At 31.3% G+C, this 18,111-nt stretch overlaps 2 protein-coding genes across 2 annotated transcripts; both read left to right on the top strand.

Annotated features, from left to right (window-relative positions):
* Positions 1-210: 210 nt before the first annotated feature.
* LOC126777511 (WD repeat-containing protein 48 homolog) lies at positions 211-10,512 on the top strand. Its single transcript, XM_050500535.1, has 4 exons — positions 211-1,814; positions 2,592-2,756; positions 3,533-3,700; positions 9,545-10,512. The coding sequence occupies exons 1-4, from the start codon at positions 300-302 to the stop codon at positions 9,638-9,640; spliced, it is 1,944 nt and encodes a 647-aa protein (XP_050356492.1). The 5' UTR covers positions 211-299; the 3' UTR covers positions 9,641-10,512.
* A 2,189-nt stretch (positions 10,513-12,701) lies between these two features.
* Positions 12,702-16,989, top strand: LOC126777530 (elongation factor Tu-like). Its single transcript, XM_050500576.1, has 6 exons — positions 12,702-13,071; positions 13,800-14,053; positions 14,434-14,557; positions 15,009-15,259; positions 15,938-16,166; positions 16,744-16,989. The coding sequence occupies exons 1-6, from the start codon at positions 12,771-12,773 to the stop codon at positions 16,947-16,949; spliced, it is 1,365 nt and encodes a 454-aa protein (XP_050356533.1). The 5' UTR covers positions 12,702-12,770; the 3' UTR covers positions 16,950-16,989.
* The last annotated feature ends 1,122 nt before the right edge of the window (positions 16,990-18,111 follow it).

Below are 18,111 nucleotides of genomic sequence, written 5' to 3'. Positions count from 1 at the left end.
TCAGGTGCATGATTTTTTCACCTCGAATATTACCATAACGTAAGATCATAGTGACAGGTAATTCAATAATTTTATTGCAAATTATTTTTTTATTTGTTAGTTAGATTATTTTGAATTTATTTATATATATATATAATAAGTCTAAATAAAACGAAATTCAAATCATAACAACAATAAAAAAAAGTCAAACCAAAAACGTCAAATCTCTTACGTCAAATGAGAAACAACTAGCCTCAAGTACCTTTTTTACATTAAAATTCTTTAAATATAATTCAATTATCAATTTAAAATGTCGGAAAATGGGCACGAACATGCGTAAAAAGACCCAAGTATCATTTGTTATTAGAGACGAGGAGGAGAGGAGGCATAAAAATGGCGTTAGTTCATTACAATTGGATCCAATACAGGGCAGATTGTATTCAGCCGGCAGAGATGGGATTATACGAGTTTGGCACACTGGTGGTGGTTCACAGGACAGGTACATCCAAAGCATGGAACATCACACAGATTGGGTCAACGATATCGTCTTATGTTGCGGCGGAAAAAACCTTATAAGTGCATCTTCCGATACAACTGTGAAAGTATGGAATGCACCTAAAGGTTTCTGCATGTCGACATTACGTACTCATAAAGACTACGTGCGAACATTGGCTTACGCCAAAGACAAGGAGCAAGTAGCTAGTGCCGGTTTAGACCGCGCGATTTTCCTATGGGACGTTAATACCTTGACTGCTTTAACTGCTAGTAACAACACCGTAACGACTTCCAGTTTGGTTGGTAACAAAGAATCAATATACAGTCTGGCTATGAACCCACCAGGCACTATTCTAGTTAGTGGTTCAACAGAAAAGGTCCTTCGAGTTTGGGATCCTAGAAATTGTTCTCGTCTTATGAAATTAAAAGGCCATTCGGACAATGTAAAAGCATTAGTTGTTAGTAGAGATGGCTCTCAATGTGTATCTGGGAGTTCTGACGGTACTATAAAGCTGTGGTTGTTATCTCAGCAGAGATGTGTGTCAACAATACGTGTACATTCCGAAGCAGTTTGGGCACTTTTAGCCACTGAAAATTTCACCCATATTATTTCTGGAGGAAGAGACCGTCTAGTCATTATAACAGAGTTAAGGAATCCAGACACATTTATGATTGTTTGTGAAGAGACTGCACCCATTCTTAAATTATGTTTCACTGCTGATCAATCTGGTGTATGGGTAGCTACATCTGACTCTGATATTCGATGTTGGAAGCTGCCACCACTTAATTCATTAAACTCAGATATGTATAACCAAAATAATTACAATACAAACAATGTATATCAAACGCAACCTCTACATAATATTGCTGGCGGAAAGGCCATTAAACATTACACAGTTCTAAATGACAAACGCCACATATTAACAAAAGATACAACAAACAATGTTGTCTTATATGATGTTTTAAAAGCAAGTAAAGTTGAAGATTTAGGTGAAATTGATTATGAGGAGGAACTTAAAAAACATTTTAAAATGGTGTATGTACCAAACTGGTTTAATGTAGATTTAAAAACAGGGATGTTGACGATACATTTAGGTCAAGACGAGACAGACTGTTTTAGTGCTTGGGTAAGTGCTAAAGAAGCTGGTTTGACAACAGAAAATGATCAAAAAGTTAACTTTGGGGCATTGTTGTTACAAGCCTTGTTGGAACACTGGAATCATCCAAATAGGGTTAACGAAGCTGGTCAGAAGGTGATAGGAAATAATTTCTTCAGTGTTCCCCTACACACACCTCTTATATTTAGTGAAGTGGGTGGCAGAACTCTTTATAGGCTACAGGTTTGTATTACATGATTTATCATAAATCTCATATTAAATTTCTAATAGATTGATGTCACTGAAACATTTCTATTCAATTTAGCAACAATAACACCCATGTTTTATGTATATTTTTAATTGAATTAAAAAAACTTCTTTGGATAGAAAGAATAGCTTAATAATATACAAGCTTATTTCCTGCTAGCAAACAAATAAAATATAATTTTAATATTACATACATATTTTGTGTATAAAACAATATATACATAATAGCGTAAGCTCATCTGGGTAGGTACCACCCACTCATCAGATATTCTACTGCAAAACAGCAGTACTTGGTACTTGGTATTGTTGTGTTCCTGTGTGAAAGGTGAGTGAGCCAGTGTGTATTATAGTTACAGGCACAAGGGATATAACATCTTAGTTCCCATGGTTGGTGGCGCATTGGTGTAAGTGATGGTTAACATTTCTTACAATGCCAATGTCTATGGGCGTTGGTGACCACTTACCATCAGAAGTAGCCCATATGCTCGTCCACCTTTATATTCTATAAAAATATATACATATGATAAATATAAACATGATAAGATGTAATTATTGGGTAATATATTATGTAATAATTAGGGTGTTATTTACATTTTATAAAAGTAGAAAAGTTTATAAATAGTGAACAATGGTAATATAAACAATTTATTTACTTAAGTATTATACAAGTATACTATAACAGTAGCAATATGTAATCAAAAATGAACGTAATATATAATAGATTTTTAATTTATATATTTTAAACTTTTTCAGGTAGGTGATGCGGGAGGGGAGACGGAAGGCAATTTACTTCTTGAAACGGTACCGTCGTGGGTGGTTGATGTCGCAATAGAAATGGCAGCCCCTAAATTGAACAAATTGCCATTTTACTTACTGCCACACTCCACTTGTCAGAGCAAACAGGACAGACAGAAAAAGGTTCTTTAAATTGTTATTTTTTCCATTTAATTTATATTAAAATTAAACAAGTAAATCTTTATATTTAACTTATTAGATCCAAACTTTTTTTCTAGTCTAAATAGTTTTTCTTAATTTAAAAAAAAGTTGTTTTAGTCATAATGATAATAATAATGTCATGTAGACAGATTTCGGCCACAGTGGCCAAAATCTCAAGAGATATTAGCCAACTGCACAGGACATTATAGTGCACAAGTGTGTGCACAAACACACATGTTCTCTCTATTCCCTCAGTGAACTGAACTCAGGAAAGAGTTCAGGCGCAGGATCAATGGCTTTACGTGCTTTCCGAGGCACGAAAGTATAGCACATCAGTTTCCAGACTCTGTGCTTCTATTGACAATTTTCGACAAAATAACTATTGGTCGGAACTGGGATTTTAACCCAGGACCTCGGGTTCTGCGGCCTTATATCTAGCAACTAGTGTAGCCCAACGAGGCAGTCAAAAGTTTTAATCATATCACCTATATAACATATATTTTAGTAATAGTAGTATATTATATTTCACGATTTTAGCAAATATATATTAGGTATAGTAGGCCTGTAACTGTCAATCAGTAACCATTGGAACAAAACTCCTTTTGGGGAGAAAGTTTGGAGCAATATTTATAACACTAATTGTTCAGCATTAAATCCGTGAGCAAACAAAAAATAAACAAACTATTCCAATTTTTATTAATATTAGTATAGATTTGTGATTGATTAAATGTATTAACCAATTTATTCATGCTCTTCAGGACCGTCTCGTAGCAAATGACTTTATCCAGTGCCGGAAAGTAGCAGAGCATGTCGTTGAGAAAATAGTAGGTGGTGGTGATGTCAACGGAGCAAGTGCTGGTAAGAGCAGCGAAGACAGTACCAATGACTCTCCAGAAGAGAGGGTGGAATTGTTGTGCTGCGATCAGGTACGATTATAACTTTTTGTTGTTGTTAATGTTGATTGTTGATCGAATCAAGTTGCTTATATAATAATTTAGAGTGTTTCTTTCTTACATGTTCCTTTATATGGATTTGTAAATTTCTATTTATAGGAGTGATTAGATTTTTGGTTTACTAACAAAAGTAAAAAACTACTATACACAATCATCTGATAAAATAAATTTAATTTTTAAAAATAATGAATCATTTTCTTCTGAATTAATTAACTTCATGTAAGTTAACTTGTCTAGTTTTGGCGTATGTTACATGGTTGCTTTGCTTTAAAATAAATACGACAAATTTATTAAACTTATAACCTAAAACATTAGTTGTCATGTGTCAATTGACTTTGACAGGTGCAACTAAGATTATGCTAATATTTGAAAAATACCGCTAAATTTGACGTCTCGTCATAATGCAAATTTTTATGCATTATGCATTTTCGAACTCATTTTAATTTATTATCTTTGAGATGCTCTTTTACATTTGTCTAAGACTTCACTTTCCTTCCGGTCATTGGGTCGAAATGGTGATCTAAATTAGTTTCTGCAGTTTTTATAACTTTTATTTTTTGTAAACTCATAATTTTGTTTAAAAGTACTGTTTTCATGAACAATATTCCACATTTTGGTGAAATTAATTAAAATCCATATTGGATTGTTTTAATAATCGTGAAAGCGCTATTATCCTGGTACACCTCGTGGGAATAAAATTCGAATTGGATTCTTAAGCAACCTAACTTTTGGAAGATACATATGAAGATGTCTTCATGATATTCTTTGGAAAGACTTTAAGGAGGTTCAAACTTTAATTTAGTAACTTAAAGAATTATCCTTTATCTGAAAACACAATTTTAGAGATTTTGAAACATAATATGTTGCCTAACTGTTAAACTAAATTTTAAACTTTCAAAGCAGATTGATGAATTTTCTAATAATAATAAATATAATAAAAATTCATATTTTATAAAACTGTCATACTTATAAAAATGGTAGTAAATTAAATGTTATCACTAAATCTTGTAACAATTGTATTCTTTCAAAAAACGAGTAAAGTTTTGTCAGACACAAGTTCTTAATAAAGAATCAGTTGATCTGACAAAAATTAAATTTTTTAAACCTAATGCTTCTGAAATTCGTAAAGATTTTGCTAATTGGTGTAATTACTTAAAACTATTTCTTTCAATGAATAAATTTACTAAAATTTTGTTTACAAAAAATAGCGACACACGTCCATATTTAAAATTCCAAGTTTACGGTAAATCATTTACAGGTTTATTAGATAGTGGTGCTAATAAGAGTGTACTAGGTTCTAATAGTCATTTACTATTTCTCAATTTAGGACTCAAACTTAAGACTAGTTGTCATAAAGCTTTTACTGCTGATGGTAGTTCAAAAGATGTTTTAGGTACTATAGATATTCCAATTACTTGTGACAATGTAACTCGCATTGTAGAATTGTTGGTGGTTCCTTCACTAAATCCAGATATTCTAGGATTTGATTTTAGGCTCGCATTTAATTTAGCTCATGAATAATTTAAAAATATAACTTTTGAAAGTAAAATTATAAACAATAATTCTATAATTATAAATTCTGTAACTTCTTCTGTTCAACTTTCTTCTTCTGAGAAAGAACAATTTAATAATATAAAACTTTTTGATGAAATTTCTTATGAAAAGAAAGGTCTAGGTTTAAGACATTTAACAAAACATAAAATTATAACTGTTATTGATCCTATTAAAAAACGTTTTTGGCTTATTAGTCCTGCTACACAAAAAGAACTTTATGATGAAGTTCAAGTTTTGCTTAGAGATGATATTATTCAATCTTCTAAATGTCCTTGGTGTTCTCCAGTTTTAGCTGTCACTAAAAAAGACGGTGGTATAAGACTTTTTTAAGATTCAAGAAAATTAAATGTTGTTACTATTAAAGATTCATATCCTTTACATCGCAAATTTTGGATAATTTGCATGGTGCTAAGTTTATTACAGCAATAGATTTGTCTAAAGCTTTTCTACAAATTCCTTTAGAAGAAACTTCCAGAGAGAAGACTGCCTTCTAAATTCTTGGAAAGGAATTGTTCGAATTTGTTTGTATACCCATCGGTTTAACTAATGCTCCTGCATAACTACAAAGATTGGTAGATAAAATTTTTGTTGTAGAATTCGATTCTAATGTATTTGTGTATTTAGATGATTTAATATCAATTTCTAGTGATTTTTAAAATCATTTAACTCTTTTATGTAAAATTTATCATAAATTAAAAGATGCTGGTTTAACTATTAATTTGAAAAAATGGGAATTTTGTAAAGAATGTTTACGTTACTTAGGCTATGTTGTTGATAGTAATGGTTTACAAGTTGACTGTAATAGAACAAATTCCTTGTCCTACGACTGTAAAACAAGTACATAGTTTTCTTGGTATGTGTTCATATTATCGTAGATTTTTAGAAAAATTTGCTGATATTGCTAATCTTTTAACTAATCTTACTCGTGGTTGTAGAAATAGTAAACGTACCGTTGAATGGAATTCAGATTGTGAAAACTCTTTTATAAAACTTAAACAAGCTTTATTAACTGCTCCTGTATTAACATGTCCAGATTTTAAAAAAATATTTTTATGGAGAAGAAATTTTGTCTTGTCTAATGCTTCACAATATTTTTCGGCAAAACTTGCTCCTAAGTTTATTAAATCTCAAATAATCTCAAATAGAGAAGATTTCTAATAATGTTTATATTTTGAAAGATTTAGAGAAAGGTACTATTGATCATTATCATGTTAAAGATATTATTTTATTTTATTTATAAAATATAATTTTGATATAACTAAAATATTTTGTAGTTATATTTTGTTTTGGAATAAATATGGCTTTGTTAGAGAAGAATGAGCGAGAGGAAAGATAGAAAGTTCGCCATAAACTTTTGAGTTGATTGAGTGATAGGATTCCAATTTGAATATCTTTCTACAAAAATATTTTTCTAATTTTCAGCCTAGAACATTTTGGTTTTCAAAATAAAATGATTCCAATTGTTTCTTTGACTCATAAGATCTTATATATTTTGTTTGTTACATTTGTGATATTGTTTTTACAATATATTTTTGTGTGTTTATTATTTTGTAAACAATTTTTTTGTGTTATTGTAAATAACATTTTTGTAGTTTTGTTGAACATTATTACATATTTTAGTAATAAGTTATTTTTAGTTAAAGTTTTGTAGATATAATCCTTAGAGTTGGATTATTGATCTTTTTTAAAACATTTTGTTTTGTTATTTTGTTCTGTGCTCGGAAAACTGGTGGTGTTGGGCCGGTCACAGACTCAATATTTTTTTTTTGGAAGTTTTGTTTAACTGTATTCAGAAAGCTGATGGTGTAGAGTCATGGTCACAGTACAAACTATTTTTGTATGCTTTCGTGTTCGGAAAGTCGTATAGAGTTGCGTCGGCCACGTTAGTCAAATTTCTTTGTTTTATTAACAAAAAAAAAAAAAATTTTGATTGGTGTTCTTGATATACTATAACTTTCGTATATTCCTTAGACCCAATATTTTATTAAATTTTTCATCTTTCGAGCAAAGTAAAACTTAAGACTTCTTTACTCTAAATTGGCACAAGTTTTATTGGACTACTCATTACTTTCGAGTGAGGCTACATTAAGTCCTCATCTCCAAGGTTAAGTGTTTAATAATTACTTTTACTTAATTCCTTGTTAATTCCTTGTTAGTAAAGTTTCGTTGAACAACTTTTTGCTCTCGAGTGAGACTATATTGAGTTCTTATTTCCAAGGTAGAATGTTGGTATAGCATATATATATTTATTTTATTATATATTTACTTTTTCTTAAAAATAACATTTGTTTTAGTTTTGTAACTAAGTTAGTTTACATTTTTTAATCTTTTTTTGTAGATTTTCTAATTACTTATGTCACTTTAATGTTTTGTTCAATAGAGTCGACCTCTACTGTTATTGTAGAGTCGGATTAAAGAGTCTCTCAGAGCGAGCTCTTCATTTAGTTTTATGGTTGGGGGGGTAATGTAACGTAGTTTTGGCGTACGTTACATGGTTGCTTTGCTTTAAAATAAATACGATTTAATTATTAAAATTATAACCTAAAAACATTAGTTGTCATGTGTCAATTGACTTTGACAGGTGCAACTATAATTATGTTTATACAATATTTGAAAAATACCGCTAAATTTGACGTCTCGTCATAATGAAAATTTTTATGCATTATGCATTTTCGAACTAATTTTAATTTATCTTTGAGATACTCTTTGACATTTGTTTAAGACTTCACTTTCCTTCCGATCATTGGGTCGTAATGGTGACCTAAATTAAATTTTGCAGTTATTGTAACTTTTATTTTTTGTACACTCATAATATTGTTTAAAAGTACTGTTTTCATAAACAATATTCCACCTTGTTCATGAAAACATCCACATCAATTCACGTGAAGACAATCCACATAAAGACCGGCTGTCATCAATTTTGATTGCTGATTCTAACATTACAGGCACTATAAGAAAGTGTTTCTAATAAAATCAATTAATTGAAAAATTATAATAAAATGATAAAAATTTACTAGTGTCAGATTTATTCCTTTATATCCACCCAATTGCCTACCGGATGCCAAATTTGAAGTGTCTATGTCATCTGGAACTGGGTTAGAGTTTTGATCTATAGGTCAGTCAGTGATAAAAATGACGTATTTTGGACGTTAATATCTAAATAACCGTTTGAGGTGTGCTTATGAAATTTAGAACACATATGTATCTCGCAGGTTTCAATATATGAGCCAAATTTGACACGTTTATGTGAAATAGTTTCTGAGTTATGAGGGTGTCAAAGGTGGCTCCAAATGGTTCGTGTAATATTAAACACGGTGCTGCTCGCCAGTTCTGTTAGCTTGAACTTGACTTAACACGCGACCGCGTGTCTAGATTCAACTCTCAATCTCTAACTTGTATACTCGCTTGTCTACTCGCTTGCGCATCCTACCGTGACGCCCCATACATGAACATACCTAAGATTTTTTAAATAATGCAAAACAAATACACATTCAGAAATAATTGGTACAAAGTTTTGTGTTGTACAATTCGAAGACGAGTTGTTGTACAATTCAATACTAGATTATACTTTCTTCAAAATCCTTGTCAATGTGATCTTTATAGATTTATTAGCTTAAATAATACACATGATACCATTTTCCTTCAGAGAAACCTACCATATGTGTGTTTAAATATGTTTAATAAATATTACACAGACACAATAGTTTTTTTTTTTTTTAATTTGAAAACAAATTAATAAGTTTATACATATGTACACAATACTATACTACACATAGGTATATACTGGTTGTAGAGCTTTGTGCAAGCTCGTCTGGGTAGGTACCACCCACTCAGATATTCTACCGCAAAACAGCAGTACTTGGTATTGTTGTGTTCCGGTTTGAAGGGTGAGTCAGCTAGTGTAATTACAGGCACAAGAGACATAACATCTTAATTCCCAAGGTTGGTGGCACTTTGGTTAAGTAAATGATGGTTAACATTTCTTACAATGCCAATGTCTATGGGCGTTGGTGACCACTTATATCAGGTGGCCTATATGCTCGTCTGCCTTCCTATTCTATAAAAAAAAGGGATATGATTAAAAGTTTATAGATAGTTGTTATTTGCCACACTTCTATTAATGTATATGTAAAAGCTAACAAAAAGTTTTAATATAAATTTATTTATATTTTTTAAACATTATTTTTATATTCAAATTATATAGAAATTGTTTCATGGTTGATATTTCTTTGTACATTTAATCTTAACATTTTTGTAATACAGGTGTTGGACCCCAACATGGACCTCCGTACCGTCAGGCACTTCATCTGGAAATCGAATGTTGAATTTACATTACATTACAGAGTTTTGAAACAATGAAATTCGGGTTTATACATTGTGAAGTTTAATAAACAGTTGAAAAAGTGTTGTTCTATTCAAAACATATTCAAGTGAAGTGTTAAGTGTTTCCATTACATTACAAGGGTAAGAGACAGTTATATACAGAAAGACATTTATAATGACTAATTATATTTATGTCCATAAAAAAATTATAAATACAAACGAATACACGAAAACAATACGTTCATAAAACTTATTAAAATAATTGGTTATAACAATGTTCATACAAAATATGTGACAAATAATATTCCTAATATAAAAAAAAAATGCATATTTGATAATTTAATCCAAATAAAAAATAAGAGTAAATGAGTATTAATTAATATCGACATTTCGTATGCTTTTAAATTGTAAAAAAAAAACTTGTTGTTATAATATTTCTAATTGACATTCCTTAATGAGTGTTGCCTCTTAATAAAATTGTAGAAAATATACCTACATATTATACTTCTGTTTTTTGTTATCACTTGTGCCTAAACAATTATTATTAACGATACTATACTCTTGCCTGAAATTATATGCAAACGCCAACAATTTGATATATTCTAATATTATAAAATACGATTGTAAATTTATATAAGAACTGGCAACATAGATGTAGATTTCGTTAGAAATTTAAAAATTTGTAATTTAAACAGTAAGAATATAAAATAAGAAATAAAAGATAGATTTAGAATTTTAAAATATGAAACGAAATTTGTAATATTCAAAGATCAAGATTTATTCAAGGCTTGCAAGAAAAATCAATAAAAATACTAAATGAAGATTAATATACATAGTCTTTCGCCATATTACAGACTTATAATAAAGTATATTATTTCAATATCGTTTATTTTTGTCATTCTGTATACCATTGAGGCCCATCAATGTTTTTGACATTTTGCAAAAATAAATGTAATATTATATAATTTTATTATTTTGCAAGGAAAGTACTAGTAAATTATAAAATTAAAATCGTTCATTATTAATCGTTTGATAACATTACAAAAAAAAAAAATTAAATATTTGATCGTCAGCTGTTGGTAAAATAAAAAATAATTTCTAATGTTATTAATATGTATTACAGAATGTAAATAAATAAACTTTGGAACTTTTTTCCACTAATATTATTTTTGTTCAGTGTCAATGTGCGTTCACAGAGACCAAAGGTCCAAATTTACAATGTTTAGTGCTCTTCTGCACAACTGATTCAAATTCAAAGGCCTAAGGGCTAGCTTACAGGGCTACAGATCTCAGACCTTGGATAGTATCTCAGAGTAAGAATGTCGGTTGCGTTACAAATCATCCCATATTTGGCTATATCATGACAATTTTAACAAAAACAGTTTACGCAATTTTGTCATCTCTAATTATTGTATCTGTGAAAAAAAGATGTTCAAGAAACTTTTAGAATATCATTACAGTATTTAATTAAGGCCTGGGAAATATTTAACAACATGTTTATAAATTGGGTTTGCTTTCGTAATTGCTGTAGTAGCAGCCAAAGTATTGACAAGTAAGAAGATATTTCAATGCTTTTTTTTAATATTTAAATTAAAAAAATAAAGCGAAATGGTGCGAAAACATCCATTTGTTTTTTGTATGTCGCAAATACGTTAGAATAAATATTGTATGTTTGGTATGTTAACAATTAAATCATACAGCTTGTATTCGAATCTAGAGAAAAAGTTTGATATTTTATACTTAAAATATCAAAATGTATGAGTGTACAGTAGTATATCTTTTTACTATTTGTATCGAAATAAACTGTACGTGATTTAATATGAATTCATATTTACAAATATAATAACATCATTTTCCTATTATAGCTGGCAACATTGTAATTATTCAGCCTTGTTTGAAACAAATTTTGTTATTCCAATTTCGAAACTGAAGGCCGCCTCGAATGCTTGGCAATATTTTTGCTATGAGAATGCGTTCCAGAGAGGTATGAAACAACATTGTAGTGACGAAACTACTGTTACAGTGTTATATCAGCTGTTTATTTTAGTAGCAATATTATAATTATACATAGAGTTTGATAGTTTATGACTAACCATGGCCTAATAGACGTCAGAGACGCATTATAGATGCGACCGGACTTTTATCAAATTATGTTTTATTAAAAATAAAATGAAGAAAAGACGTTTCTTATGACAGACCTCAGTTTGATATACGGTAAATATTTAATAAAAGTAAATATTGTTAACATTTTAGTTTTATTTTATTAACTAGTTTCTGATGTGGCTACATGTGAGCGGAGGCATGTGAGGTGAAGAGACAGATGTTAGCCTATGTTCTAAGTCAGGGTATAAGTTATCTCTGCTATAAATTTCAAACAAATTCATTCAATTGTTTTTGCATAAAAGAATAACAAAGACCCATCTCTATCAATACTCACAAACATTCTCCTTTATAATATTAGTAGGATTGGACCAAGTTGTGCAAAAATGTACCAAAGGACAGAGACACAAATAAAACTTTTTAAGATAAAACTATTTTGCACTGCAAAGCAAATATACAAATATAATCCACACGAAATCTGAAAGAAAATGACAGTTTTTAACGTTAACAAAGAAGTTTTAAACAAAAATTACCCAACTCTGGCAAAACCAAAAGTGTTATGATTTTAGCAGATTATGTCTATAGGTACGGATAGTGTTTGCATGTATGTATGAGGAACTGCAAGATTAGTACGGCATAATTGATTTTTAACTTCTCTTTCAACTCTTTTTTTATTCAAATTGTCAAAAATTCGTACAGTAATAAATCTCTTAAATAATACAGTAACAAATAACGAAAAAAATTTCATTTTCAATATTCTTATATTAGATAAAGAACCATCGAAATCAAATTCGACTTTCGAAACACATTTGTAATGCTTAGAATCAATGTAATCGAAGAAATTCTTTATTTTATCTTCTTTACATGATTAAATAAAAAATAGAAAATTTTATAAAACATCTCTAAAATGTCTTGCTTAATGTCCTGTGCTGTGTCATTGTCATTTGTCACTTCGATATTCGACAGCTGACAAACGTATAGCTAGCTAAAATAACAATGACAAATGTCATCTTCATATAAATATAACCTCAAAAAGCAATGATATAATCCAAATTAAAAACAAAATATGACTGGAGGATTTATTATTCGTTGTATAATTCGTAATGTTCCACATAAAACTTCATTTACATCTATATCCTTAACTAATTACAAATTCGCCAGTGCTTTTAGCGATTTCCGTAATTATTCCACGAAACAAAAACCTAAAACATTAGAAAAGAAACACTGTAATATAGGTACTATAGGTCATGTAGATCACGGGAAAACTACACTAACAGCTGCTATCACAAAAGTTTTGTCCAAAGATGGTACTTCAAAATACGTTTCTTACGACGAAATTGATAAGGCGCCGGAAGAAAAGGCAAGAGGTAAGTTTATTTCGCTTATGATCTTAGCATGCATAGGAAGTACTTGTATTCACAAGCACATTGAATATAATAACTATAATATTATTTATATATTGATATAAAAATAGACAGATGTTAATTATAATATACATATATATAATCTTAAAGAACTGAAAGCAATTAAATACTCATTCGACATCTTATCATCAAATCTTTATAATCCTAAATTATATAAATTACTAATAGTTAATATAATTATATTCGTAGCTGGATATATATTAATATTCATTTAGATTTATATTAGTATTTGATTTCCCTTAAATAATTTTTTTTTAAAGAATAGGAAGGCGGACGAGCTTATTGGTCACCAACACCCTTAGACATTAACATTGTAAGTAATGTTAACCATCGCTTACATCACCAATGCCCCACCAACCTAACCAACTAAGATGTTATGTCCCTTGTGCCTGTAATTACACTGGCTCACTCATCCTTCAAACTGGAACACAGCAATACCAAGTACTGCGGTTTTGCAGTAGAATATTTGATGAGTGGGTGGTACCTACCCAGACCAGCTTGCACAAAGCTTTACCACCAGTAGTAGTAGTAGCTACGGTATGGACAACATTTTTGTGCTGATTTGAAAGTTTAATTTATTAAAAACCAAAAAATTCAAAAGAATAATGATAGTCAACTTTCTTAAAAACTTATCGAAAGTTGTCATATCACTATAATTTATTTTTTTCCAGGTATTACAATAAATGCAGCTCATGTTGGTTATAACACAAAAAACAGACATTATGCTCACACAGATTGTCCGGGTCACGCTGATTATATCCGCAACATGATCTCTGGTGCTTCTCAAATGGATGCTGCAATATTGGTAGTAGCTGCTAATGATGGACCAATGCCTCAAACAAGAGAACATTTGCTACTAGCTAAACAAGTTGGAATAAAATATATAATAGTGTATATAAATAAAGTGGACTTAGTTGAATCAGATGTGAGTTGCCATTTCAAAATATCCTAATAAAAATTCATTAAAATTAAATCTCATATCAGACAGGCTTTCAATGTTACCAGTATCAAGATTTTGAGTTCGAATAGATAGCAAGAAAAGTAGTAGTAAGGTAAAAACTAAATATGCACTAAGTATTATTCTCCCCACCGACTTCAACGTCGTTCTAAGCCGAGGTTTGGCCTTACAGGAGTTCCGTTTCCCTTGAGTCCCTTATGTGTCTCCCCACATCTGGATTGAATTCAACTCGCCTGTCCCACCTGGTGACGCTGTATAGACCATTTGGGCCAACAGCAATAGACAATAAAAAAAAACTAAGTATTTATGGTACATTAATATATTAGAATTTGTATTCCATTTTTCAGATTATTGAACTGGTGGAAATTGAAATGAGAGAAATGTTATCAGACTTCGGCTACAATGGAAGTACTGTGCCTTTGATTTTTGGATCTGCTTTAAAAGCATTGAATGATGATGAATCAGACATAGGTATGATGAACTCCTTGTTTTAATGAAATATAATACAAAGTTTAATTTTTATTTTTGTTAAACTGAACTAATATCCATTTCCAATTAAAACATTCCAACTTAGAACTGGAATGGAATGCTTAGACAACATTATTTCATAAATAAAAAAAATCTGCCTTATCTCCTATTTCAGTGAGAACTGTAGAAAAAAATTAAGCCTGACCTTAATCTTGCCCCTCTTGGAAGCATGTGTGGAAAAGTACAAAATACAAAATAAGCCTCTCATGCATATTACATTTTTTTCTAATAAGTATTATGTTATATATATTTGGCAGGATTTCAGTAAATTTGACCAATTAATTAATTAAAAACACATATTAAAAACCTTTTTATTGTATTTGTTTTTTGGAAATGAAAAAAAATCACATTGTTAAATTAATCCATGAGATTAAATCAATTTACAATTTTGTAGGTGCGCCCTCAATAAGGCAACTTCTAGATACCATAGACGATTACGTGCCGCCAATAATAAGGGATCTCGAGTCGCCATTTTTAATGCCCATAGACAATGCATTCACAGTACCCGGTAGAGGTACTGTAGTGGTCGGTACTATTAAACGCGGTATTATGAAGAAAAACGACGAAGCTGAATTAATGGGCTTTGGATTTAATATAAAAACTACATTGTCTGATATTCAGATTTTTAGATCGAGCGTTCTTGAGGTAAAACACACTTAATATTATAATTGTTATGAATATTTTATTTAAGTTGGCTCTTTACTGTTGGTAAAGAGTTCGTAATTTTACAAAATGACAAATAGATTTTAAGATACAGGAAAAAGAATGAAAGAAAATAATATCTTATTTATAAGTCAATAATGAATATTTTTAGAAATTTAGGTTTTTTTGTCACATTACATATTCATTTTGTTTAATAAGTAACTTGGTTTTTTGTCGAAGATTTTCAAAAGTAGCCAGGTTGCAAGAAATTACTGTTGGTAGAGCTTTGTGCAAGCTCATCTGGGTAGGGACTACCCACTCATCATATATTCTACCGCAAAACAGCAGTACTTGATATTGTTGTGTTCCGGTTTGAAGGGTGAGTGAGCCAGTGTAATTACAAGCACAAGGGACATAAAATCTTAGTTCCCAAGATTGGTGGCGCATTGGCATTGTAAGCGATGGCTTACAATGCCAATGTCTAACGGCGTCATTGACCACTTACCATCACGTGGCTAATATGCTCGTCCGCCTTCCTATTTTATTAAAAAAAAAAGATAGCAAGTAAAACCGGATCGAAAATCATTACTCCGTAGTGCGATATTTGTAAACCATACTGAGCCTTGAACCATTTTTAACATATCTCCAAAATGTTTTATTTTGTTATCAATATATTTCCAGGCTTTGGCGGGTGACAATGTCGGAGTTTTACTCCGTGGTATGAAAATACGTTCAGTCGAAACGGGTATGCTACTCTGTGCGGCGAAAAGCATAAAACTAAGCAACCATTACAAGGCGAAGATATATTTCTTGTCGAGAAGCGAAGGCGGCAGAAAGAAACCGATATTTTCAAAGTATTCCCAGCAAATGTTCAGTGGTACTTGGAATATTGCTTGCAGGATCGATTTAGGTAATTATTAATATTTTTAACATTTTATATATATAAGTTTCCAGTTCTATCCAATGTTAGAATTCAATAGACCTATATGTCCTCTAACTGAGCTCCATCCAAGCAATTTATAAAGCTTTACTATTATAAAATGCCCAGCCGCGTCTGTCTGCCTATCTGAACGCGATAAACTCAAAAACCGAAAGGATTCACATACGGTTTTCACCAATACACAGAGTAATTCATGAGGAAGATTTAGTTGCACAATTCATTAAGTTTTTTAAGTGTGATTTGGCTAAAATATAACGATGATTGTTAAGGATGTCAGGAAAAATCATGCTGACTAGGAGCTTCACTGGCGTTCGTCGCTTTATCCAAGAGTTATATGTATTACGATATAGTTTTTCACTTGAAATAATGATTACCGAAACAAAAAAATACATAACTAAAACAAGTTAGGTACTGACAATGTTTTACCCCCGTGCTAAGGTCAGCACGCAAAAACGTTGATTCTGCGCAAACTAAATGCGCATATAAGATCTGCAAAGATCTTAAGTATCATATTTCTTTAAAAAGGGATTTTACATTAATCTTCCAGAACCTACCATGGAAATGATGATGCCAGGTGATCACGGCGAGGTGTATCTGACCCTTCTCGAAGGCATGGTCATGACAGAAGGTCAGCCATTCACAATACGAGAGAACAACGTGACTGTTGCAACCGGAATCGTCACTGAAGCATTGTCCTCTATCGATGTACCAAACGGAAAATTAGGAAAAGTTGTATTTAAACATGATTTGTAAAAATATAAATATATGTAGATAATAAATTATTTAGTTTTACTGTTTTTGTTTTATTAATTATCTATTTAGTATCAGATTAGTCATTAAATTAGTCTAGTGGCTGATATTACCAAGCCAAGCCAAGCATCACTGAATCTACATGCTTATATTTTGTGTATAATTCATCTCGTACTCGGCATGGCAGGAAACTATCGTGAGTAAACCTGCACATGTCGGATGAAAGTCTGCCACGTGTGCATTTACCATTCCGTAATAGAGCAGAGTGGTGGAATACTCTCCAGACACATCCTCAAAGAGAGAGATTGCCTTATAATAATTATAATAATCGTTTATTCTCAGACAACAAAAGTCCATACAAATGAGAAACAGCAAAAAATTACAAATTTCGTACTATATTATTGTTAGTAACACTTTATCCTTAAAACGAAGTTAGTCTAAACAATTAAACTATTTCTGATTGTTGTCACGATGTACGGCACGCCAGTACTTAACAATGGGGTTTTCAGGGCACTCAGAGCACATCCTTAAAATCTCATTCCCAGAATTCTTAGTGCGGTACCAAAATGCCGCAATCCGCGACCTAACAATTGCAAAATAATCAGAAACTCTGGCGTCATCAAACATGACTGACGCACTGCAATACCTAGGCAATTTCATCAGGTTGCGATACGCGTTGTTGTACTGCACTCTGATGCTACTACACTTTTTGCGCCGTTGCACCACAGCTGACACGTGTAAAAACACTGACAATACGCTCGAAACAGCGTCAGCTACATCGCCAGAACCGACGTGCAATCTTATTACACCAAACAGTGAAAACCCTTCGTTCACGATCTATGTCGAGGTTGTCGCGTAGATCCGAATTAAGAATATGCCCCAAGTACCTAAACTGCTCTACTCTTTTGATCGGTACACCATCAAAGAAACCAGCGATAACCTCTTCGGGCTTCAGCCCGAGCGGAACACTATCATTTACGTCTTTTTTACATTGTACCTGCTCACTCGCGTATCGTTCACAGACACTCAATAATCTCCTCAATCCTCTAATTAAGGACTCAGAAGAACCATATCGTCAGCGTAACTGAGATTATTAACGCACGTTGTGCCTACGTGACAACCAAGCCTTGTACTTCTAAGTTCCTGAATCAGGTCATTAACGTAA

This window comes from Nymphalis io, chromosome 23 (assembly GCF_905147045.1).
Source record: "Nymphalis io chromosome 23, ilAglIoxx1.1, whole genome shotgun sequence".
Lineage (NCBI taxonomy): Eukaryota > Metazoa > Arthropoda > Insecta > Lepidoptera > Nymphalidae > Nymphalis > Nymphalis io.
The sequence above is the reverse complement of the archived record's forward strand: the minus strand, read 5'-3'. Positions and strand labels throughout refer to the sequence as shown.

Bases quoted from the DNA above. Each gene is read 5' to 3' on its own strand.
- LOC126777511 (XM_050500535.1), top strand. From the start codon at position 300: ATGGGCACGAACATGCGTAAAAAGACCCAAGTATCATTTGTTATTAGA. The intron at 2,757-3,532 runs GTTCTTTAAATT...CATGCTCTTCAG, and splicing joins AACAGGACAGACAGAAAAAG to GACCGTCTCGTAGCAAATGA. The intron at 3,701-9,544 runs GTACGATTATAA...TTTGTAATACAG, and splicing joins AATTGTTGTGCTGCGATCAG to GTGTTGGACCCCAACATGGA.
- LOC126777530 (XM_050500576.1), top strand. From the start codon at position 12,771: ATGACTGGAGGATTTATTATTCGTTGTATAATTCGTAATGTTCCACAT. The intron at 14,054-14,433 runs GTGAGTTGCCAT...TCCATTTTTCAG, and splicing joins TGGACTTAGTTGAATCAGAT to ATTATTGAACTGGTGGAAAT. The intron at 16,167-16,743 runs GTAATTATTAAT...TTAATCTTCCAG, and splicing joins TGCTTGCAGGATCGATTTAG to AACCTACCATGGAAATGATG.